We start from the raw sequence: 26,576 nt of genomic DNA on the forward strand, positions 1-26,576 counted from the left end.
TGATATTGAGACTTGAGATCTTTTCGTAAATACTAGAAATGATGCACACTATTGAGGAAAGCACAGAGGTAAGAAAAAGAGACACTTGGCTTTTTATCTCTCTCTGGCACTTCTTTTAAAGCTGTTTAGCTTTGTATATGCAAATTAACATTTCCCAGACTCGATTTTTCCACTTGTAAAATGTTAGTAAAAATAGAAGCCAGTGTTTATTGAATGCTTACTGTATGTCAGGAATTGGGCTAATATTTAATGCAAATACTGATTATAAACATCACTACACATCTATGAAGTAGATCTGTCATCATTATCATCACTGTTATTTTAGTATGCTATGCTATTATAATCTTAGATTAACATGCAATATAGTATCATGTTGTTGAATAGATTGTGAGGATTTGATCATAAATGTTATGCTATATGAACATTTCAATTTAATTTTAAAAGTGAGGAAAATCTGTCACAAAAGTTTTTAGAACTTAGCAAAACTCAGAGAGCTAGTGAGCAGAGAATGAATTTTCAAACCAGGAAGCCACCTGCAGGAAGCACCCTCTTCTTTGGTGTCTGCCATCATGGCAGCCACCTGGTGTCAGGAGTTAGGAGCATGGGCCATGGGTGGCAGATACATGGTGCATGGTAACATTTGGTAAAATTAAAAAAATATCAATGTAACATGCATTGCCCTTTGACTCTGAATGCTCAGAGGTTAGAGGCAGTCAAGCTCATCTTTGTCCTTCTCTCACAGTACCCAGAAGAAACATTCTTTGTCCATTCCAGAGACTCCATAATTATATTATGAATGACTCATTTTGCAAAAGATTCTTTTAATTAGTTATACTTGTTCACAGATAATGTAAAAAAAAATCTGCTACTTAGTTAACATCATAGTAATGTAAATGTAACACCAAACATTTAGGAAAGACAAGACTTGTTATCTTGCTGGCAGTGGTGGGTGGGAGCCAGGGTGGAGCAGAAACAGGACATTGTTGCATCTGAGCGAAATTTCAGTCTCTGTAGAAAGGAATGCTGGGAAGCCCTCCCTGGAAGGAATCATATAATCTTGACTTAAAGTGTCACCAGAAAGGTTTGAAGACATCTACCACTAATTTAAAAATTATAGTTAATGAAAGGGTCTTTTTCATTTGGCATTAGAAAGAATCAATTTTACTGAGGAATAATTTGCCCATAATAAAATGCCTACATAGCTCCTATTTTAAATTCATGGCCTTTTCCCAAATTTATACACCTGTGTAACTCTCATTAGGGTTTCCCTGGTGGCTCAGTGGTAAAGAATCTGCCTGCCAATGCAGGAGACGTGGGTTTGATCCCTAGAAAGATCCCCTGGAGAAAGAAATGGCAACCTGCTCCAGTATTCTTGCCTGGGAAATCCCATGGACAGAGGAGCCTGGTAGGCTGCAGGCCATGGGTTGCAAAGAGTTGGACGTGACTTAGTGACTAAACAACGATATTCCTTCCTCTGAGTCTAGATTATATTCATTTTTTCTAGGGTTTCATGTAAAATGAATCCTATAGTATGCATTTTTTTTAGCCTAGCTTCTTTCACCCAATTGAATGTTTTTGAGATCGGTTTATGTTGTTATGTGCATCCACAGGTCATTCTTTTTAGACTGCTCAGTAATATTCTACTTTATGGATATAATGCAATTTGTTTGTTCATTCACCTTTGATTGATGTTGGTTTGTTCCCAGTTATTGGTTACAGAGCTTATATGAACATTTGTCTACAAGTTATGATATGGAAATATATTTATAGTTCTCTTGGGTAAATACCTAGAAGGGGAAGTTATTAATCATATTGTAAGTGTGTATTTAAGCTCATAAGCATCAGCCAATATATTTTACAAAGCAGTTGCACAATTTTACATATTTATCTGTGATTCCCATTGTACTACATCAACTCAAACACTTAGTTTTCTCTGCCTTTTTATTTTAGCCATTGTGGTGGTGGTTCCTCTTAACTCTTGTTAACAAAGGTAATGATTTCAAAACATAGTTATGTATTCATCATATATCCATGATCACTGTGGTAGTTTTCCAGTTAAATTGTGGGTCACAACTTATAATAGGTTGAGACCAACATTAAAAAAAAGAGAGAACAATAGGAAAAAAGTATTTAAGTGCACCACACGTAATAAGACATGCATTCATAATGAGAAAAATATCATCTGTAAGAGGGTAAAAATTAGGTATTGAGGAGGAGGAATCTTGGATCTGATAACAGTTTCTGGCTCTCCAAAACCAACAAAGTCTCATTCCTTATTATTTAATTTCTATTAGGTTTTATTGGCTACCACACAAGCCTTGGCATGGGTAACATATCTAAAGTGTATACAAAATAAGACTACAAAAGTACAGTGAGTAAATGGCTGTAACTGAAAGAATTCCTCTTGACCTTATCTCAAAGTCATACACTGAGCGGTACCCTGTGGGCTGCTCTGTGGCTTCTGCTTGATCTGTTTTGTGTGAAACCTGAGCTTTGAGAATTAAAGAGTTTACATTTATTAGTTAATTCTACAAAAGTTAATCAAAACATTAGCATGTCAGATGCCAAGAAGAAACATTGTTGACACCCTCTACGTGAGTATCTGGTAGTTATACAGGTTATTATTGTTTTCTCATAGAAAGCAGAAGTTCAAAAAAATTAATTTCTCAAAAAATTTTTTAAAACTTATTTTTAAAAATATTTTACTTTTGCTGGAAAATTATTATTTTAAATGTTTGAAAATTTTTATTTGTATTGTACATTTATATCAGTTGCTACTTTCCACATGTAATTTGATATATTACCATTTATAAGTAAATGTATTACTTTATATGTTTCCCAGCACATAGTTATAAAGTTATATTCAGTTTTAACAGATTTTACATTGTTTTTTAACTTTTCACTATAAAATTTTTATTTTGTCCTTTTTAATCCTATACTGAATAAAAAAACAAACCTTTATATTTCCTCTTTAATGTATAAAGGCCAGACATATTTAAGATATATAAAGAGATGTAAATATGTCTGCGGCATTAAAATTTCATGGGGTAGGTAATTAGGAAAAAACGTCTATAAAAGGATCCTTAAGGGATGATAATAAAAAAAAGAAGGTTGAATAATAAAGGAAATAATTTAAAACAAAACTTTGTTTTATTTTTATAGTTTTATATGGCTGCATAACTATAGGTAAAGTAATACAGACATCTACTTTAAAATTTTATATATATTATGAATATCACAAACATATATACACAGCTCAGTTCAGTTCAGTCTCTCAGTCGTGTCTGACTCTTTGTCCCCATGGACTGCAGCACGCCAGGCCTCCCTGTCTATCACCAACTCCCAGAGCGAACTTATGTCCATGTAGTCGGTGATGACATATACATAATTAGATATTGCTATACACACAGTTTTGTGTGTACTGGCTTGGAATATAAAATACAATTCTTAATTTTATGCAGTAAAACTCACTGAAAAACACAGAGACAAGGAAATGAATTCAACATGAATCTTCATGATGATAATAAATCTGCCCCTTAATGACTATCTCTCAGATGCTAGACACCATTCTCAGCACAGTAGAAGTATGCCGCATTTCCTTCAACCCTTTTTATATCTTTACATTTTATATATAAGCAAACTGAAATTCAGAGACATGAAATGCCCAATCTTAAAACGCTAATTAGTGGCAGACCTCATTCAGCTCTGGTTTACCCCAAGACCCAAGATCTTTTTGCTCTTTTTCTCTCTTCTTGACCTTGAACAGCATGCAGTGTGCAAGTAATGATGAAGAAATGAGTAAAATACACAAATGCTATGAGATATATACAGATGAGTAAGTTATTTAGCAAGCATTTGTTGATGAGTGTAGTATATGTGTTTACAGTCCCCAAGTTTGGGGTGTGATTATCTGCTTCATCGGTAAAATAAGGCTAATCCTACCACCAGCTTCATAGATGTTTTGGTGAGCATTAAGCGAGACAATGTCTGCTCGGACCTGAAGTAGGCATGGCTCAGTGATTCTTAAGTGTTATGAGCTGGACATTATAGAACACATAAACCTGCCTAAAATAATCTCACAAACCAGTTTCACATGCAACTTTTACAGAGCCCTAAAAATCTGTGCAAGGACAGAGTAAATACAGTCATTGCTGTGGGTATTCAAGAAGCAAAAGGTACCTGTGATGCTTGGACAAGACAGGGGCAGGAGAAAGACCACCACCTGAACTCTGAGAAATGGATAGGACTTTGGAAAGGCAGAAAAGAAAGGACATTTATTTTAAGCTAGGCCAGAATAGAAACAAGATACAGAGCAGGAAATGAGCTTGGTCTTCAGGGAATCAGACTTTGTGAAACACAGACTTGGAGAAGAATGGGAAGCAAAACAAGAAAGGAAGGCTGATGCCAGATGACAGAGGTGGAAAATCGGTGTCCAGTTCTTTGGGAAGTTGAAAGTCACCAAAGGATTCTGGTCAGGTGAATGAAATGATGCCTTTTAAAGCTAACTTGTGACATTACTCAGCAACTGGAGACATATTTGGTACAAGAAAGACAGTACTTAAACCACTTCATTAAATCAGAAATCCATGCAGAAAGAAGTAGATGGGATGGCAATGATGGAAATGAAATGGTCAGTTTAGGCTGGAGTGGCTGTCTCCCCTCTCCCCCAAAATAATCAATAGCATTTGGATATGATACAAGGAAAAGAAGTAATTAGTGACAACTGTGTGATTCCAAGGCCTCAAAGAATGTGAAAGATCATTACTATGAATAATGTAGAGGTAAATAAACAGACATAATAAATCTTTGATTCTGTACCTATTACATCTAATATGATTATAAATAAACACAGTTATATAAAAGGGTGGCACTGGAGAAGGAAATGGCAACCCACTCCAGTATTCTTGCCTGGAGAATCCCAGGGACAGAGGAGCCTAGTGGGCTGCCGTCTATGGGGTTGCACAGTCAGACACGACTGAAGCAACTTAGCAGCAGCAGCAGCAGTGGTAAAGAACCTGCCTACCAATGCAGGGGATGTACGAGATGTGGGTTCAATTCTTGGGTGGGGAAGATCCCCTGAAGAGGAAATGGCAACCCACTCTAGTACTCTTGCTTGGAGAATCCCATGGACAGAGGGGCCTGGTGGGCTATAGTCCATGGGGTTGCAGAGTCAGACAGGAGTGAAGTGCATGCATGCATATAAAAGGGACTTCGATAAAATATTAACTATAATTAATATAATCAGAAAAATGCTCAGATCTTGCATTGTAATTCTTGAAACCATTAGCACAGAAATTATGACTGAAGTGCTTAGATTAGATGACTTGCCAAGGGATACAAGTGACTAGAATTCCCAGGACTGTGTGAATGAAATCTCTCTACTACTTCAGGGAGCCATTGTCTGTACTTGCATCAGTGTGAATTTATTCACAGATGCCTGTAAGATCTTTTCCTTTCTGTCAGTCAAAGTAGGCTACCCAAGAGTTTTACCTAAAGTGTCTCTGGAAAGGTAAGGACTTCCACCTCTCACACTAAGTAAAGCAGCACAAAGAGATGCAGCAGGGGATGCCATTAGCACATCACGCTTATGGTCAAGTCCCCTAAAAGGGAAGGTTCCTAGAAAAGTTTTTGGTGATGCATATGTTTACTCATCAATTTATTTATACTTTTATTATAAATGTTGGAGTTATACAAGGTTTCTTTACATGCCTGTGCTATATGCCCTGGCCGTCCTAAAGAACAAAGTTCTGGGTTCTCATTTGGGGATAGAAAGTTCCTAGGCCTCAGGTGGCAATGCGTAACAATTCGTTATAAACTGTTCACAGTGTCAATCCATTATGCTCTATCCAGGCTCTTTATAAGATCTAATGAAGCATATAGTGCCGTATATGCTAAACCATAAAACCAACTAAAAAATAGGATGGGAAATTATGTTGAATAACAAATGTTTCTTTGAGAGTGAATATGAAATAATATTAAGAAAAAATTTTTAAAGTATTAATATTTCAATATCCAATCCTTGCTGAAATAATATGAATTGATATGTTGTGAAAAACTAATTGAGATGGAAGAAAGGCAACTGAATTTGCTATAAAAGATATAAAATAATATATTCATGTTTACTTTTTGTTTTGGGCCAAAAATCTTAAGACTCAAATGTTTTTAGTTTTGACATCCATCTATGAATTTGCACACCTGATTGTATGAGTGTTAAATGTTGGTGGCATCTGTGTCTTTCCACAGACAAATACTTACTTTATATGGTAAGCTATTTTGTCTATAACATAGGTTTTCCTGTTTCAGTTTAATTTTATGTTCACAGTGCATTTTCAAATTTGTCTTGTTTTATTTGATAGAGAAATATAGCACATTTCACAAAAATTCTTTTAATCACCTGTGTTTACTTGCAAGTAATTTTATGTTAGTAGAGGATGCAGAAAAAAGCAGATCAAAGTCATACTCACTGTGGTAGTGCTGCTGGCAGGGAGCGTCTAATAATTGAATGGACTTGTCTGTAAACATCCAGCTTAGACATGCATCGGCAGGAGGTGTGATTGGCAAAACTGATTGTTACTGGTTTGGGGCCTTGAGAGAGAGGCACTGTAATTTCAAACAACTACAAAGAAGGGACAAAAAGAAGAAAAATTATATAGATACTGTAAAGCATTTCTGTGGTAAGTGTTGGAGCCCAAAAAGAGCGAGCTTAACTCTTCATGATTAGGGAGTGCCATGTAATGTATGCAGGATGCTAAAGTTTTTTATGATTACAAGTAAAAACTGTTTTGTGTCGAATCAATATCCTGTATCAGAACAGTAAACAGTCCATGTGCTTATCTCATGCCCCTATTATTAAGCATATTAGAATTTTGATAACCAACTAATGATTACAGAGATGTGACAGACCAATGTGTTCAAGGAAGAAAGGATTGTTTCAGTCTTTGATTATTCCAGGGGGTTAAAAAATGGCACAGATATAAATATCTTTGTGGTGTAAGAGCAAAGCTAATGGCCACAAAACCTGGAAATGTTTGGTTAAGTCTTATTTTCTATAACCTGAGTACACACACATAAAATACCTAGGTGTAAAATTGATTTTCATTCCAAATGAAATTTCAACTTCAAACTAGCTTTATATTTTCTGATATATCTAATGAGTTTATTATGTTTAAAAGAAAGATACATTCATTAATAGATAAAGTATCATTTCTGCTGTTTTTACAAAAGCATTATGAAAATATAAGTGTAGAATAGGGTAGGACATCATACATGAGGGTGGATTAGAGTCTCAAATTTTGTTTAAAATCTTTTCTGAATGCCTTATTAATGGAGAAGTTCAGTTTTTCTCTTCCTTCCACAAAAACAATGTTTTAAGTTGAATATACAAGTAAATTAGAGATTAATTAAAACTAAGGATTTAAATCCCAAAGTTTCTTAAAATCTAAATTATGATCAGTAATAATACAGACTGGTTCCAAATAGGAAAAGGAGTACGTCAAGGCTGTATATTGTCACCCTGCATATTTAACTTATATGCAGAGTACATCATGAGAAACGCTGGACTGGAAGAAGCACAAGCTGGAATCAAGATTGCTGGGAGAAATATCAGTAACCTCAGATATGCAGATGACACCACCCTTATGGCAGAAAGTGAAGAGGAACTAAAAACCCTCTTGATGAAAGTGAAAGAGGAGAGTGAAAAAGTTGCCTTAAAGCTCAACATTCAGAAAACGAAGATCACAGCATCTGGTCCCATCACTTCAGGGGAAATAGATGGGGAAACAGTGGAAACAGTGTCAGACTTTATTTTTTGGGGCTCCAAAATTACTGCAGATGGTGACTGCAGCCATGAAATTAAAAGACGCTTACTCCTTGGAAGAAAAGTTATGACCAACCTAGATAGCATATTGAAAAGCAGAGACATTACTTTGCTAACAAAGGTCCGTTTAGTCAAGGCTATGGTTTTTCCAGTGGTCATGTATGGATGCGAGAGTTGGACTGTAAAGAAAGCTGAGCGCTGAAGAATTGATGCTTTTGAACTGTGGTGTTGGAGAAGACTCCTGAGAGTCTCTTGGACTGCAAGGAGATCCAACCAGTCCATTCTAAAGGAGATCAGCCCTGGGTGTTCTTTGGAAGGAGTGATGCTAAAGCTGAAATTCAGTACTTTGGCCACCTCATGCGAAGAGTTGATTCATTGGAAAAGACTCTGATGCTGGGAGTGATTGGGGGCAGGAGGAGAAAGGGACGACAGAGGATGAGATGGCTGGATGGCATCACTGACTTGATGGACGTGAGTCTGAGTGAACTCCGGGAGTTGGTGATGGACAGGTAGGCCTGGTGTGCTGCGATTCATGGGGTCGCAAAGAGTCAGACACGATTGAGCGACTGAACTGAACTGAATAATGGTAAAAGCGAAATCCTGGCCATTACCTGCTTGAAACTATCAGTTTATAGTATTTTAAGTACAGTTACACCATGTGTTACTTGGTATCTTTATGGATGTTTGAGTAGTGCTAAAAAAGACAACACTCTAGAGCCTTGTGAATCCATCTTCTGCTGTAATTTCATGGCAACCATTAAAGATCATGGCAAATATTTAGGGAATAGAATTAGTTGTCCGTTTTGTTCATGCCTAGAGGGAGATTTATTGAAATGAAGTTTGAAGAATGAAATACAGAAATACCTAAATAATAAATGTACATTTTCTTCACTTGAAATGTACTTATTATATATTCATGTAAAACTTCAGCTACTTTCTTAGCATCAGTGCCTTGGGAGGAGTTTGGGCACAGGCTCACATACAGAGAGGGCACTTTATCAGCAACCACACTTATAAGTTGTGTGATCTTGGAAAAGTCATTTAAGCTTCTCGAAGCTGAGTATTTCTTTTAAAATCAGTCAATACAGGACAACATTTCACCCATTAATTCATGGGACTGTTTTAAAAATTATATAAGCTCATGTACATGATTGTGATACATATTTTGATTGCTCTGTAGATGGGAGTTATTTCCACACATTCTCAAGAATTTAGATATTTTCCAGAGTACTTTCTATTCTGCAGAGAAATCTCAACATACGATCTCAACATATCCTAGTATTATAATTTTGACCAGTTTCTTCTCTAAAAAGACATTTGTCTATGTAGTTTGGAGGAAACCTCTTTTTTTTTTGGTAAAATACCACATTGGCAGAAATCTTTTGCACTATGCCTAATTATTTTAAGAGAATATAATTCTGTACTATCTATATATACTATAGTTTTTCTACTTCTTATAACGTCTCTGGATCCTACATTAGGAAACAGCATCATAGAAAAAATATAAAGTGGTTTAGAAAATAAGCATTTTCTAAACTCATTTAATTTTATTTAATTTTTATATTTACAAATTAATTAAACCCTGTCATAGTGGAAATGATAGGAAGATGTATAGGTCAGCTCACAGAAACCTAAGAATTTATGTCTAATTCTTCTGTACCCAGATATATGTACCCAGAGCTTAGGAGAGCCACTTAAAGGCCATTGGTATTAAGACTGGAATTAAAGTCTTGGACACTGATGACATTACTTGGTGAGATCATTCTGAATGAAAACAGAACATGTCTAATAATAGAAACCTGGGCAACAGGGAACATGTAAAAGATGAAGAAAGATACATGAACTAGTAAACACACCTGGGAAGAATTATGACCTGACGTGGAGAACCAGGATAGGGTACTGTTGAGTGGAGGGAAGAGGACCCTGTGTGGTCACAGGGTCACACGTCCTCAAGTGTGATAAGGACTGAGTGGAGATAACTGGGTAACAAGGCAGCTCTGTGGGCTGTAGCAGGCAGGGGTCAAAGGGCAGGATCAGGTGGGGATGGAGAAACAATAAAGGTTGCCTCATATGATTGGGGCGGGAGGGATCAGACATTTCAGACCACAAGGGCATTTCTGCATATAAAAAACACTGCAAGATCTGGCATTATCTCAAGTGACACAAGGCAGAACAAGGCCTGACAGTGAAGGATAAGGCCCCATTTGAGATAACAGCTATTGCAGAAGAGTGCATGATGGTTTCCCACCCCCAGAGCTCAGCTGCATCCTTCTTCCATTCAATGATTATTGCAAAACCAGGTTCCACCCTGGCATGACCTCCAAAGGGGAGACGGCACAGTAAAGGAGCATGATCAGTGATCACGTACAGACTTCAGCCATTCCTGGGTGGATAATGTCCACAATCAGGACCCACCCCAAAGCACCAGGTGTGTACCAGGGAACAGAAGTCTGTTCTGGTGAGACAGAGATCAGTAAAATGCACATTGAGAAGCATATTCCCAGTGAAGTAAGCCTGGCCCTATACTTTCAAAGGGTGGAAGGGATTCTGGTTGGTGAATAGACTAGCTAGCTATAAGGATAAAAGGACAGGTGAAGGGGCACTAAAAAAAAAGTCACTACAGAGAACTGTGTATTTCCTGTAAATTAAACATTTTCATAAGCATTAGAACTGTGGAGGAGTTTAGGAGAAGAAATTATTTATAAATAAGGGAAATAAAAATTTAATTATTGATATTATAGGAATGTTTCTTGTTTGAGTCTACATAGGTAATTGGCCAGGTGAATTAAGTTAATTTGATCAAAAGGAAGAAATAGGCTGAAAATTAAAGTAAAACACCTTTTCTTCTCTTGAAACACATTTTCCACCTCCAAATTTTGACCTGAGAGTTTTCAAGTGGTTTCCTTAATTCTCTACTTGACTGTGCCAGCGTGGAAACAATTTAAGGGCCCAGAGAAAGATGGCTCTGACCAATATTAAAAGGAGAAAGATTTTTGATAATTAGTTTTAATCATCCATCAACTTTAGAAAAATTAGAAACATTCACTGAGATGTGCTGTAGGTGTGGGCATTAATGAGTAATTGTACCTATGTCAGCTGAAGATAACAGTTTCATCAATCAATGACTGAAAACCATAGTTAAGTAAAACTAACAATAAGAGCGAATTTGGAAAATAAATCTCTGTATATGTATAATGAGATTAGGTTAGAATTATAAACATACCAAATAATTTACCACAAATGCTGCTGGTAAACATGAACCTGCAGTTTAATTCCTTTATGGACTCTTTGCCTGCTATTTACATAACGGCTGAAACCCACACAGTGACTATAATTTTCTTTCAAAAGAGTTAAGGTGTAGCCAAACATATTAGTGTTTCAAACAATAGATTCTTTATACTTTAATACAATAAAAATCTTTGTACTATCGTCAGATTGTTTAATGTGTGCACAACAGTACTTTCTACTTTAAATTTAAACTCATAGAGTGCAAAGTTTATGCACTGTGTTCAGTTTTAGCTAATAATTCTATGAATATACATATACCTAGTAAATACTAATTGATGATGATAATTATAATTTGATATTTTGGACATGAGTTTCCCAAAATAGTTTGATGTCATACAGTGAATTGTTCTTGAACAATGGATGTTTAGCTTGTATATAATTTCACATCTAAATAATAATAAAACTCACCATGGGGATTGATGCTATACTATCAGTATATGCCTTTCATTAAGAGTCACGGGTTTGAGAAGATGAAAAGAATTTACATAAAGATGGCATTTAAACATGGATGGAAATTGAAAAAACTTTTTTGATTGCGTATTCAGTAAAACTGTAATAGGAGGAAATGACAAACATTTCCAACTGAGAGGTCCTCATTTGTTATCAACTGGAATTCTTTAATAAGAATATTTAATGGTCCATTCCCACCAACAAGAATGGACTTCAAATAAAGCTTTAAACAATAGGTTGTTTACCCCAGCGTAGCAACAGTTGTAAAGCAACAATTCCTTTTTCTACTTCTCTTGCAGGCTATGTAAGATAAAGGTATGCTGCTGCTGCTAAGTCGCTTCAGTCGTGTCCAACTCTGTGTGACCCCATACACGGCAGCCTACTAGGCTCCCCTGTCCCTGGGACTCTCCAGGCAAGAACACTGGAGTGGGTTGCCATTTCCTTCTCCAATGCAGAAAAGTGAAAAGTGAAAGGGAAGTGCTCAGTCGTGTCTGACTCTTAGCGACCCCATGGACTGCAGCCTACCAGGCTCCTCCGTCTATGGGATTTTCCAGGCAAGAGTACTGGAGTGGGGTGCCATTGTATAGGATTTCCTTTTTTGAGAAGATCCTGGATTACAGGTTAGTACCAAATTCTAAAGAATGTTTGAATATTTAGCTACAGATATGACACACACAAAAAATGCCTTTCTTTACAACATCCTTTTATCTCAAAATATGACCAGTTTTTCTTCAGAGACTAGTATCTCACTACCGGATTTAATTTAAATATTCCAACTTTGAGCCTGTTAATTAAACGTAGACACAATGTGTAGCCCCAGAAAGCATGGCTAATAACTGCAGAGAAAGTGAAATGAAGTTGCTCAGTCATGTCCGACTCTTTGTGACCCCATGAACTGTAGCCCACCAGGCTCCTCTGTCCATGGGATTCTCCAGGCAAGAGTACTGGAGTGGGTTGCCATTTCCTTCTCCAGGGATCTTCCCCACCCAGGGATCAAACCTAGGTCTCCCGCATTGTAGGCAGACGCTTTACCGCCTGAGCCACTAACACGGCTTAAAGACTAATAACTGCAAAATCCAATAGAAAAATGACACAACATTTAAACAAATCATCCTCCAAATGGGAAAGAGGAAAATTGAGGGTTTATTTTTAACCTTTCAACTGAGTATATTAACCATATGGCCAGGTATCAAGAGGTTATGGAACTTAAGTTAGGTCTGGGAAGACAGCAGGTCCTTATTAGGACATCTGATATTGAATTCATTTTACATGTTTTTATACATAAAATGTACATACAGTAATACAGTTAAAATAAAAATGCCAATTCAGGAGTTTTAGAATTAATGAATAAAACTTGTGGACATGATCAGTACCTTAAGTCGGAAAAAAGTGTTATGTCTAATAGATGCATTAATTTTCTTCTGAAGGCAAATGTTATTCTTAAAGAAACTTCTGATAACTGGTATTGGTCTAGAGTTCTTTTCCCACATCTGGAAAAAACCTGATTTCCAACAACTGTTCTTGCCAAATACTACTTAGCTAAAGATTCAAAACAAATTGCGTTCCACTTGTTAAATGCATATGAATGTAATAAATGAATCCTTCAGACTGCTAGTGTTCTGTTTAATTAATGGAAGAACTATCCCTGTCAGCAGTGCAAAATAATCCTCCTAAGTTTCACTCCACTGCTGCAGTTTACTTAGGATTAAGTGCCTTTTGCAGTGAAAGACAATTTTAGGAAACATTTACTTGAACTCCAACATATCTGTAGCAGTTTTGCTAATCTGTATGCTTAATTTCCTTATAAAATAACAAAAAAATAGAATGGCTGTTTCTTTTTAAGATGGCAATATGGAATTTTAAATAATGTGGTTCTTGTACACAAGAATGAGGAAAGGAAGTTTAGCGCCCAGACTGAGCCGCTTCTTCTGTCAGCATGAATGAACATGCACTGTTTCTTTGGTTCTAACTCCAAGATGTCCACGGGAAACCCATGGATTTAGCAATTCTTTTTTCATTCCCATCTTCAGTGAAGCTGCTTAATGGCAATACCAACATTTAAATAACTTTTTATTCAAATGTTGGCTCGAAAGCAGATGCCTTCTGTTTCTGCCATCAAATAATTTACATTCCTCAAAACCTACTTTCTGCTTTTTGGTTATCTGTCTTAAACATACAACTTCTCATGAGAAAATACACTTGAAGCATATGTTTAGGAACGAGGTCAGGAGGACATCCGATCTGTGTGACTTTTCAAAGTTGCTTAGATATTGTTTGGGGAGGACTTTGAAGCAGTTGTTGTCGATTAGCTCACTCTGGAATGCTTAGTGCATGTGGTTTTACTTTGCAGCTCACGGCTGGCTTCCTCACATATGCTGATAACCTGCCCCCTTCGTGAAGCACCATAAAAATGCTCTGTAAATTTCTACTAAAAACTTGGGTTGTACATTACTTAAGGTACATTGTCCTTACAGTTTATATGATTCTAGTTGGTGATTTGGTGCCAAAAGATGTCTGGAATTCCTGTAACGAAACAAAACCTTTTTTTTTTCTTCTTCAGAAAATATCAGTAAGAAACTTCCTTTTATGTTTGAAAACAATCATCACATGCTCCCATTTATACTACTCTGAAAATAAAACAGATAATTATATTAGGTCAAATGTCAAAGACAGAAACAGTGCCTTCAGCAGTTTCATGTCTTGCTCTCCTTGGTTTGTGAACCTTCTTGATAGGCACTGCATAGTAGGTGCTTCGCCACACTTGCTTAATTGAATTCAAATTCAAATTCTCCCTTTTCCTATAAAAAAAAATCTGAGTGGATTCTTCAGGTTGGAGAAGGGCATGAAGTTACAAAACCAAAGAGAGAAACAGATGGGACTATCAACGACTGAATGTTGGCCATCCCTCAGCATTGGCTTTCAATCGTCCCTCCTGATATGAGAATTCTCTAAGCAGTAACAACCACATCAAGGCTCCAAAAAACCATTCATCAATGTGAGGTTTCTTCCCAGATCTATAGCTGAAGATCCAATCACTGCTGTAGGATTCTAAAATTATGTGCCCAATATTCCTCTGGTTGGAGAAGGAAATGGCAACCCACTCCAGTGTTCTTGCCTGGAGAATCCCATGGACGGAGAAGCCTGGTAGGCTGCAGTCCATGGGGTCGCACAGAGTCGGACATGACTGAAGCGACTTGGCAGCATTCCTCTGGTATCTCCACCTACTTACCACTCAGATGATTCAAAATCAGCCTATTTAAAACTCTACCTTTGACCTCAAATCTGTTCCTTTTAATCTAAGGATTCATTCTATTTAGTGCCCAGTGTTTACTGTGTACCAACTACTGCACTGTTATGCCCCATAGTGATAACCAAACACAGTCTTTGCTTTCTTAGGGTTTAGAGCATGGGAAGTAAAATGATCTGACTGGTAAGGTGATGATGCTATGTTGGATGAGCAATAAAGACTGCTACTGAAGCATAGGACAGGATGCTGTGAAGATGACATTTATGTCCAGGCTTGAGGACGAGTAGAAATTAGCTAGACAAGTGGGGATATGGAGTGGTGTGTAAGGAGATGTTTCAAACACAAAGACAAGTTTACCTACACATTTGCTGTATGCTGGCTCAGTGTCAATAGGCAATGTTACTGGAGAGTTTTGAGCAGTGTCAGATTTATCATTTAGAAAGAAGAAACACTGCTATAATGTGGCAAAGAGATTGAAGGGAAGAAGGAAGGGGGCTTTGACATCAGTTTGCAGCTGGTCCATGCGTAATGGTCCTGGTAATGGATGGATGTGGTCCAGACCAGGGTGAGGTCAGCAGATTAAAGGCACTGACGGATCCCAGAGATGTTGGAAAGGTATTGGGCTTTTAGTGAAAGGAAGAAAAATCAGATCAATGGACTAATAAAAGAATGGCATTATTTACTAAGACTGAGAATACTGAAGAAAGAAAAAGATTTATTTACTTATTTGTGAGGATGTGATTGGGGGCAGGGATAGGATGGGATCTAGTGTGTGAGGGATGGGATAGGATGGGATCAGACTGACTCTGACTGTCTGGGGGAAGCCCAGTCAGGAGGTTGAGTAGGTTGTGGGGAAACCACGAGAGAAGTCTGAGGTGGAGATGAAGACTTGGGGGAGGGATCCCCAGAAGAGCAGAGAGAGAAGTTGAGGAAGGAGAGCATGTGCAATCAGAGGAGGGTGCCCAGGGCAGGACCTAGAAGACTAAGTGCCTCCTTCCCAACTGACTTCAAATTTTTAATTGTAAACTCCTGAAAATCTTTTAAAAATTGAAGTACTAAAATGAAAACTACCCTACTATTTATAGTTACACAGTTAAAAACTGCTGCTTTCAGATCAGAATTTATAAGAACTGTGAAAAGTGATTATTGTAAGTATCAAGTCTATTGAAAAGGATCCAAACAAAATGGGAAAACAACATAAACCAACAACAATAAACCAGACAGACATCTAAAATGGTGCAGCAAATTCCGATTGTTTTTCTTGTGAGCAGATAATAGGGAGGAAGCAGGTAAAATGAATAGTAACATCATCATAAATGTATTGTAAAATAATCCTAAATTCTGTGGTCTTGAGGTGAAAGAAGGTGAAATACAGCCAGAACTATTTCCATATGATATAAAGTAGACTTAATTTTCTTCCAGGAAAAAGATACCACATTTGATGTTTAAGTACTGAGGCTACTGGATCAAATTCTGTTTTACTTAAACATAGCACTTAAACTGGAGAAGGCAATGGCACCCACTCCAGTGTTCTTGCCTGGAAAATCCCATGGACAGAGGAGCCTGGTGGGCTGCCATCTATGGGGTCGCACAGAGTCGGACAGGACTCAAGCGACTTAGCAGCAGCAGCACTTAAACTTAGCACTAAATGCTCTTAGCCCTGGAGACTTAGAATTTCTGAAGCCTAAACCCCTTTAGCAATGGAACCCCACTCCAGTACTTTTGCCTGGAAAACCCCATGGATGGAGAAGCCTGGTGGACTGCAGTCCATGGGGTCACGAAGAGTTGGACACGACTGAGCGACTTCACTTTCATTTTTCACTTTCCTGCATTGGAGAAGGAAATGGCAACCCACTCCAGTGTTCTTGCCTGGAGAATCCCAGGGACGGGGGAGCTTGGTGGGCTGCCATCTATGGGGTCAAACAGAGTTGGACACGACTGAAGTGACTTAGCAGCAAACCCCTTTAAGGCCTCCAACATGGCAGAGCAGTTTGTATGCTGTGTTAATACTTGTCCGTACATAAAAACCTTCACTCTGATACCAATTAGGTGAATATGTGACCTAATTAGACCAGTGACCTAATTAGAGAATAAATATGCAGCGGTCACAGAAAACTACTAATGGTTTGTTGAAGACTAAATATGTTTGTTTTGCTTACTAACAAAGAACTGATTTTTTGTTTCTCAAATTCAGACTTTTACCTAAGGGACTCCAACTTAGCACACATGTAAACACATATTTAGTAAGCTGATAGTAAGAGAAATAGAATGTTGACTTTTGCTTGTATTAAATATAAATGGGAAAAAAAGGAAAAATTTATTTTCAATTTGTTAAAGAAATATATCTTTTTAAAAGATGGAACTGCGGAAAAAAAAAAAAAGATGGAGCTGCACTTTATAGTATACACTTTTGGTTGGTAAAAGAATCACTTAAAAATTACACAAGTGAGTTAATCAACTGTTTTAATATTATTAAACATTAAGAAATTGTTTTAAAGTCTGATTGAACACTTAAGGATTAAGGGTCAGAGAACCAACTCCCTAAAACTGTAGGGCAAATGCTGTGGGTGTGTCTGTATTTTCATTTCTTTTCTGGTGAGAGGGTCCATGGTTTTTTGGGGCTCCTATAAGGGGGTGTGCACTCCTTCTGTGGCGGGCACCTGGATGATTAGTGCTGTGGACGTGTCTATATCTTCATCTTTTTTCTGGTGAGAGGGTCCACGGTTTTTGGGGGTCCTATAGGGGGGTATGCACTCCCTCTGTGGTGGGCACCCGGATGATCAATGCATGAAACAGACCTGTTCTTCCCTTTGTGGAGGTGATAGACATTAATCAAATAATAATGACCCTATATTATGAACTCAATTATTATAAGGTATAGTTGTTGCTTTGAAAGAAAAATATTAGAAACCACAAAGAATTTTCAAGAATACTGAGTGTAAACCAGTCATAAAAATCTCCCCCAGGACTTCCTGGAGCCACGCGATACTTGAGTTGAGGTCTGAGGAGCTGGATCTTAGCAGGAGGAGACTAGAAGGCCAGGACGGCTCAGAGGTGTGTGCAAAGGTCTGGGGTGGAGGGGGAACTGAAGGAAGCCGAGAACACAGGGACTAGAAAGAGGGAGGTCAAGGGAGAGTCGTGTTAGAGGATGCGGTGGAGGAAGGCAGAGGTAATGATAGAGAATTTGGTCTCATTGTAGGAGCAACTGGGAATCGCTGAAGGCCTCTTACTCTGGAAACCGATAGCATCAGTCTTATGTGTTTGAAAATATCCTCGGGGGCGGTGTAGAGGATGGTTACGAAGCAGGGACGGGGAAGCCGGGAGAGCAAGGAGGATGGTGTTTCCTAAGTCGGAAAGTGCATCAGAAGCGTTTTGGATGAGAGACATGGTGCTGGACATGGGGATTCGAGACACTTAGGGGATAAAATTAACAAATTAACATCTGATTTGGTGACAGTCCCGTTAGAGACGATTTCCTTCTTTCTGACTAGAAATGACGTCATGCAGTAAGAGGGAAAACTAGAAGGTGCTTTTTATGGTGGTGGTGGTGTTTGGGCTTTGTTTGATGTCTCAGAGAAAAAGCCTGACTGAGGAACTTTACACAAAATGTTGGGCATCGGTATCTAAAGGATATATTTTGAATTACTTAATGTAAATATTAAAGTAATCATTAATGTTACTCTATAAAGCTTGAGACATTGTAAAACCAGATTCATTTAAAACACTCTCTAATTAACACACAGTAGAAGAATTTGTGGGGATTAGTAATGAAACAATAATATGAAACAACAGACTGGTTCCAAATGGGGAAAGGAGTATGTCAAGATTGTATATTGTCACCCTGCTTATTTAGCTTATATATGTGGAGTACACCATGAGAAATGCTGGACTGGATGAAACACAAGCTGGAATCAACATTGCTGGGAGAAATATCAATAACCTCAGATATGCAGATGACATCACCCTTATGCCAGAAAGTGAAGAGGAACTAAAGAGACTCCTGATGAAAGTGAAAGAGGAAAGTCAAAAAGTTTGCTTAAAACTCAACATTCAGAAAACTAAGATAATGGCATCTGGTCCCATCACTTCCTGGCAAATAGATGAGGAAACAATGGAAACAGTGAGAGGTTTTATTTTCTTGGGCTCCAAAGTCACTGTAGATAGAGACTGCAGCCATGAAATTAAAAGACACTTACTCCTTGGAAGAAAAGCTATGACCAACCTAGACAGCATATTAAAAAGCAGAGACATTTCTCTGCCAACAAAGGTCCATCTAGTCAAAGCTATATGGTTTTTCCAGTAGTCATATATGGATGTGAGAGTTGGACTATAAAGAAAGCTGAGTGCCAAAGTATTGATGCTTTTGAACTGTTGTGTTGGAGAAGACTCTTGAGAGTCCCTTGGACTGCAAGGAGATCCAACCAGTCCATCCTAAAGGAAATCAGTCCTGAATATTCACTGGAAGGACTGATGCTGAAGTTGAAACTCCAATACTTTGGCCACCTGATGTGAAGAACTGACTTATTGGAAAAGAATCTGATGCTGGGAAAGATTGAAGGTGGGAGGAGAAGGGGATGACAGAGGCTGAGACGGTTGGATGGCATCACCGACTCAATGGACATGAGTTTGAGTAAGCTCCGGGAGTTGGTGATGGACAGGGAGGCCTGGCATGCTGCAGTCCACGGGGTCGCAAAGAGTCGGACACGACTGAGTGACTGAACTGAACTAAGTAATGAAAAATATCTTTGGATGTTGTCAACCGTTTACTTATTTTCGCCAAGTAAATAAGTGAACTATTGAAAACACAGGAATTTCCAGAAATGAACAATAAAATTCTAATACTACAACAGCTGTCATTCAAATCTATATGATATAAGCACTTAAAAAATAAAATTTCATCAACTAAATCCAATAAGGCAGTTCTAAAATGATAAATTATGAGCTCTTAATACATTTTGTTTTATTTGGTAAAATAATTTTTCAAAAATCTATCCTTTGAGTGTATTGCATATCATCCTAATTTTAAAAGAGACATAGCCCTTTATTCTTTGGAAAACTCAATTGGTATATCTATGCCTTTAAAAAAAAATCAATGCAAGTTGATATTTCATTGAAATGAAGTACCACAGTAATAAACAATATTGTCTAGGACGCATATCACACCACTTGACTGAAATATTTTTAAATATACACAACTAAAGATATTAAAAAAATGTATTTTACAATAATTCCTAAATTCCTCATGTTTATTTTCTGTAACTTTAAAAAAAGTCAACGTTTTTTTCATCAGACTCAGAATACCAAAATTCCTTTTAAATAAGAGTTTAACTTGAATATAAAAACAGCATTATTTTTAATCTTAGTATCTTTTAAAAATCAATACTACCTTTTGGAGAATATGATACTGTCATTAAGTTTTTCCATTTGATTTTTAAAACGTGGCTTTGATGCCACTATATAAACAGAGTTCACAAAGTATCAGTTACTTTTTTGGTGATAGTCTCTCATCAAAAACACAACTATTGAAAAATTAACTTCATTCTTCACAGACAATAGAAGCAGCTCTGAATTGAGCTAATTTATTTTAAAAATCTTTTTCTTTTGATGTGGACCATTTTTAAAGTCTTAATTGAGTTTGTTACAATATTGCTTCTTTTTTTTTTAATGTTTTAGTTCTTTGGCTGCAAGGCATGTAGGGTCTTAGGTCTTCGACCAGGGACAGAACCCACGCCCCCAGTATTGGAAGGCGGAGAGTTGCAACCACTGGACTTCTGGGAAGTCCCTGAACCAGGGCTCCTTGAAAGGGAGCAGAGGTGAAGCCGGGCCGGGGAGCGCCCTGCCGGAGCCGCGCACCTACCGTCTTGCTGAGGTAACTTGTGCTGGTGTTCATGCACTGTTGCCCCTCGCTGTTGCAGCAGCCCCCACATCTGTAGACGGACACACATGGAGGTTTAAAGAAGGTGTTTGTTGCTGCTCCAAACTCCTTCCCCACATCTATACACACCTCCCGTGGCATGCATTGAGTCTTTCTCCACTCATTATCAATACCTGTCGGGTCACAGGGAAGGCCGTAAGTTACTCAGATGCCAAAGTGGAAAAACCCACAGCAGTTGGAAGTCACTCACAATGGATTGCAGAGTTAAGATTTAGATATATAATACTTTAAAGAAATAGTTGACGGGATCCTACATTGCCTTGTGAGCTGGAATAGGATATGGTCTTTAACAGAGCAGCTAAAGGTATTTTCTATTAAAAAAAAAACAAACAAACACTAATGTCTAGTACCATGTAACAAGCTACATTAGTGTTATGCTTCCTTACAATTAGAATAATTCTACCCTACAAATATCGTAGATTCTACAAGACAATTAGAATAGATTCTACAGTACTTTACTTGTCCATGTGTGCTCAGTCATGTCCGACTCTTTATGAATCCATGGACTTAGCCTCCAGGCTCCTCTGTCCATGGGTTTTTTTCCAGGAAAGAATACTGGAGTGGGTTACTATTTCCTCCTCCAGGGATCCTCCCAACTCAGGGATCGAACCCTTGTCTCTTGGCTCCTGCACTGGCAGGTGGATTCTTTACCACTGAGTCACCTGGGAGATCCCTGAAAATTTAACATGTAGATGCTTATAAAACCCATGGAGATAGAATCATGCTCATTTGCTATTATATGTAGTATTTTTAATGTTGCAAAACAAATATAAACAACATGTTTAATTTCTCTTTTTAAACTGAGTTGTGAATGAGATGATGGCTTTGGTTTGGAAACTCATTTTTAGGCTGGTGACCATGTCTTGGTGATAGCTACTTGAAATGAGAAGGTATTTTCTAGCAACTGGGACATGTATCCTGAACAAAGTTTTTTTTCAGGGAAGTCAAAACTTCCTATTCCTTTCATGCTTTCTCTTGGAATTCTGTTTCCAGTGAGTTGGTGTTTTACCTATGGCACTGTTGACTCTTTAAAGACCTCATTACAGATGATGTACTTCTTACATGTTCTAGTTTATTTTTCTCCTATTTCCCCTAATATAAAGTTTCTAGGAAAAAAAGATATAAACTGTGGGTTATTCAGTCATGAAGCCATTTTGTTTGTTTGCTTTTGTTTTCAAAATAATTTGCAATCTCAAACCGTTATATCAGTTAATATCTAACAACTGAAAGGAGTTATTTTTTAAGTAGCCCAACAACAGACCACCAGGGGGTCTATGCCACTTTGTGCAACACCATAATTTTTTGTGACTGCTGCTTAGAGATGTCTCATTAACTTTACCAAAGTCTAGCTCTCAAGTTAAGTTCCATCCAAAGCAACAAGAAACAAATAGCAGTTGACAAGATGATTTTGGATGATGTGGAAAGTAAACATTTCTATATCCAAAGCAAAAGAAAAGTTATGTGCAATTATTTTTTGTGATATAGAATGTTTAAGTGATTGAAGTGTTATAGTGTATAAAATTTGTTTGTATGTTTTAAAATTTTTCTGATGGGGTATCATCTCAATTAAAAAAAAATTAGTGTGCTGATATGCATGCACTTGTCTTTATTTTTTAAGAAACCACTTTAACCACTCACAGTGAAATCTTAAAGTTCTGTATTTGGAAAATAATTCTTTATTTTCTGTTTTACTTTTGGCCTTAAAGGTATTCAATAGTACTACAAATGCTGAAATTAAAGGATCAGAACGGCAATTTGCACTGGGTTGACATATGAAGCTTATTATATATTTTCTTTTCCCATACTTACTTCTTAAGATCTCTGTATTATAATGTGCTGCAGCAAATTTTAGAGTCTCTCCTGTCCTTATGTTGGTGTTAGCCTGTTCTGTACTATGTTGCCAGCCTCCTTTCCTTAACTGACACTTGTACATTTTCCAATATTCAGGGTAGAGCACAGTCATGAGTTCATCCACACTGGACACTGACCGCAGCTGCTCCTCCATTTCTTTGCCTGCATAAGCCTGTGGAAGAAGAATGCAACATAGTACTTCTCAGATTAAGGAAACAGATGCACTAGAAAACCTTCAGGCTTGTTTGATATAAATATGTATATGTGCATATATATATAAATACATGATAGATTTCTATTAAAATATTATTTTCCCCAAATTGCTTAACTTTTCTTGGTAAAATTATATTCATCTTTTGATTTGAATCAATAACACAATTTAAATTAAATATCACAATTAAAATATAAAATACACATTTGGTCATTAGGATAGAAAATTTTGAGACACAATTTTTAAAATAATTTCTAAAGTAGCTTATTTTATTTCTCATTGTTTTACAAAGTTGATGAATGTGTAAGTTTAAAAGTTATCTAAGCTTCTATTACCCTCCAACATAAATAAGATTAGATAAAAATCCAGTCTATGATAATTCTTTGTTTCACTTTTAGTAATTAACACCAATAAAATATAATTAAGCAGGATGCTTGAAATTAGGAATTTTAGTTTATGAAAACTATTTTAGAACAAAAGATCCCATTGATTTTAATAACAGAATCACAATAAGGTTTACATTTTGGTGGAGCCTTCCAGTATTTCCAAAAAGTCTGATCATCAAGATTTATTCTGCCAGTAAAAAGACATGCTACAATAGCTCAGAGAACATGAATTCTGCTAATTAGTTAACGGTCTATATTGGTGTATTCAATTAAGTAGAACATTCCAAGTTATACTGAAGTAGTTACCATATCTAAAAAAAATACATTTTTTTTTCTAAATTATACCTCGAAACTATGGTAAATGGGACATTGTTTAACTTTATATGCAAAGTGAAATACATCATCAAATGTTTATTTTTATATTTCCATGATTATCCCATCTTAAGTCTAACTATAGAAATAAATACTTTGGACATTAAGTCTCAAAGAGGTGTTAAAAATGCAGATACTTGCCCCCTACCTCCCCTGCCAGGTATCTTGTATGACATCAGGAATCTACATTCCAACAATTTACAGATTTCCCTTTCTAATTTCTGAAGTACAAAATTCATTCATTTGCTTTAAAAATCAAAATACAGTTAAAATGAAAGTCTTTCCACCACACTCCAAGTCATTCTGATGTAGGTGATTTTTGTACTACATTTTGAGAAACATAATCTAAGATAGTTTTCTTACATTATCACAGAGCCTCCTAGGCAGTAGCTTATGAAACGGGTTCCTTCCTATTAGATAATAAAACTGGCCGTGCAGTTCAGCATTTCCCTCTTCCTCACTGTTGTGTGAATTGAGCATATGGATTCATCTCTTCAAGCCTGGTGTTGATAGTAATCCATGGTTTTCTTGAAGATTACAGGATGATACACCAGGCAGTTATACAAAATACTACTCTACTGAATACATCAAGAGTCAGGTGGACAAGAGATCTTAGCTTACACAAAAGTGACAAAAAAAAAAAAAAAAGTGACAAAATATCCTCTCACAGTCTCCCAATTAAATGTGTATGAAATATCTTTCTCAGGAAAATGGCACATGAGACACAAGATTCAAGAATCATCAACACTTCAGAATCTGAAAGGATTACTACTGAAGAGAAAGATGGCAAAATGCATAGGTGTATCTGTGTCACTGCCACCTGGAGGAACATGTCATGGGTGGGGTTCTGTTTGCCTGTTTGCATGACTAGCCCTTGAATACCAGAGTAATGCGAGACTGTGTAACTGGTGGGTCCCTGGGCCCTGGGGTACTACTTTCCCCCATGACTCAGCTGGAATCAAAGCCAGGTTTTGACCTAACCTGATCACATGAGTCTCACAAGAAACAGGCAGGAATGTTCTCTTTACCAAAAGGAGCAATACAACACCAACATTGTGTGACACGGTGAAAGGTACACACCAAACTATTGCTTGAGAAGGCTGTTGGTGAAGAGGGCTTTCAGTTAAGTATTATGTGAAGTTTCATGGCAAATCACTTTTGTACTTTAAAATTTAAAAAGGAAAATAACTCTAACAATAATTACATCTGTAAGAGAAAACAATTGATTACCCAGTAGAGAAACAGAAGAAAAACATAAGCATATAAACTCACAACAGAGAAAATGCAGTATAAAAAATGAAAAAGATACTAGAAAATAAGTTACGCTATTTATACTCTTAGATTGAAAAAAGGCCTTTCTAGAAGTGAACAGGAAAACAAAATGTAAACTATTTTTATGGTAGAAAACACTAAACAAAAGACAGACAATAAAGTAGAAAAATCACTGGCAATACACATGACAGATAGAAAAGGGCTAATATTCTTAAAATATTATATGAACATATTAAGAAGATATAAGCAGACACTTCAATAGAAAACTAGACAAAGTGCTTGAACTGCATATTCACAGAGAGTAAATACAATTCATGTGTACTTGACAGCAGAAATGAAGGAAACTAGCGTCCCTTTCAGTCCTGGTGAGAGTATAAATTTGTATAGCTATTCAAGGAAAATGTGCTATTTCAACTTAGAAGGCCTTAGAAACAAGCTCCATTTTAGACAGTGAATGCACTTTGGAATTAAATTCCCTATCTAACAGGAGTGATAATATAATTATGCCAGAAATATGTACATATTTATCATGAGGCTGTCTATGATAATGAATATAAAAAACAGCTTTACATACAATAATTAGGAATTGATTGAATAACGTACAATACAGAAACTAGCGCAGAAAGTAATGTCACTATAAACTGATGATATGAATATGTAATCTAGATGTGAACAGAGGCTCATAATACAGTCTATGAAAATGGAGAAAACACAGCTTATATATAATATACCTCTATACACACTGTTCATATATGTACATATAGGTACAATTTTTATTTCAGAAAACAATATATCTAGACAGATTGCATGCATGTGTGTATGTATTCTCAAGAGTAAAATATATGTGGCAAAAAAGTTATCTTCTTCAAGTTGTAAGATTAAGTTAATTATTATGTTCTTTATCTATTTCTATGGCTTCCCAGGTGGCTCGGTGGTAAAGAATACGCCTGCAACGCAAGAGACATGAGTTCAATCCCTGGGTCGGGACGATCCCCTGAAGTAGAAAACGGCAATCCACTCCAGTATTCTTGCCTGGGAAATCTCATGGTCAGAGGAGTCTGGCTAGAGTCTGTGGGGTCACAAAGAGTCAGACATGATTTAGGGACTAAACAACAACAAAAATATTTCTATATCTTAAAATTTAAATGTAAAGCTTTATTATCTGAATAAATATGTAACAGTAATCATCTCTAAGCATGTTGGAAGGCTACAGTATTTGCTCTCATTTCAGCCTTTCATTTACTTCACTCTTCTTATATCTGCACAGACCATGCCTTTGATATACTATTTGATTTAAAACAAATCCACTTCTGGGACTAGAGCCCCTGAATAAATAATATAATTTTATAAGACCAAAAAACCATTGGCAAAAGCAGAAGCTATCACAGGCAAATGTTATAAAAAAGCTTGATACTGAGTAATTTACTTATTCCCACTAGATTTTAGTTGCCATATTTGCATGGAAGAAAAATAAGCTGTAGTATCAAAAGATCCAGATATTCATGTTGGCTGCAGACCTTTTTGTTATTGTAAGTTAAAAAAAAATAATACATATATATATAGTTAATTGATTGATGACTGCTTTACAACGTTGGTTTGCTTTCTGTCATACCTAACATAAATTAACCATAGGTGTACACATGTCCCCTCCTTCTTGAATCTCCCTCCCACCTCCTGCCCTTTCCCACCTCTCTGGGTTATTACAGAGCCCCAGTTTGAGTTCCCTGAGTCATACAGTAAATTTCCAT

General features: G+C 36.9%; 1 protein-coding gene across 1 annotated transcript in view; it reads right to left on the reverse strand.

Annotated features, from left to right (window-relative positions):
- Positions 1–26,576, reverse strand: part of VEGFC (vascular endothelial growth factor C) — an 85,466-nt gene that overhangs the window by 5,411 nt on the left and 53,479 nt on the right. Inside the window, exons 2-4 of the mRNA NM_174488.2 lie at positions 22,546–22,759; positions 20,659–20,849; positions 6,465–6,616 (exon numbers count right to left, since the gene is read on the reverse strand). Of these exons, the coding sequence (NP_776913.1) occupies positions 6,465–6,616; positions 20,659–20,849; positions 22,546–22,759 (557 nt within the window). The remainder of the gene's footprint in view (positions 1–6,464; positions 6,617–20,658; positions 20,850–22,545; positions 22,760–26,576) is intronic.

Source organism: Bos taurus, chromosome 27 (assembly GCF_002263795.3).
Source record: "Bos taurus isolate L1 Dominette 01449 registration number 42190680 breed Hereford chromosome 27, ARS-UCD2.0, whole genome shotgun sequence".
NCBI lineage: Eukaryota > Metazoa > Chordata > Mammalia > Artiodactyla > Bovidae > Bos > Bos taurus.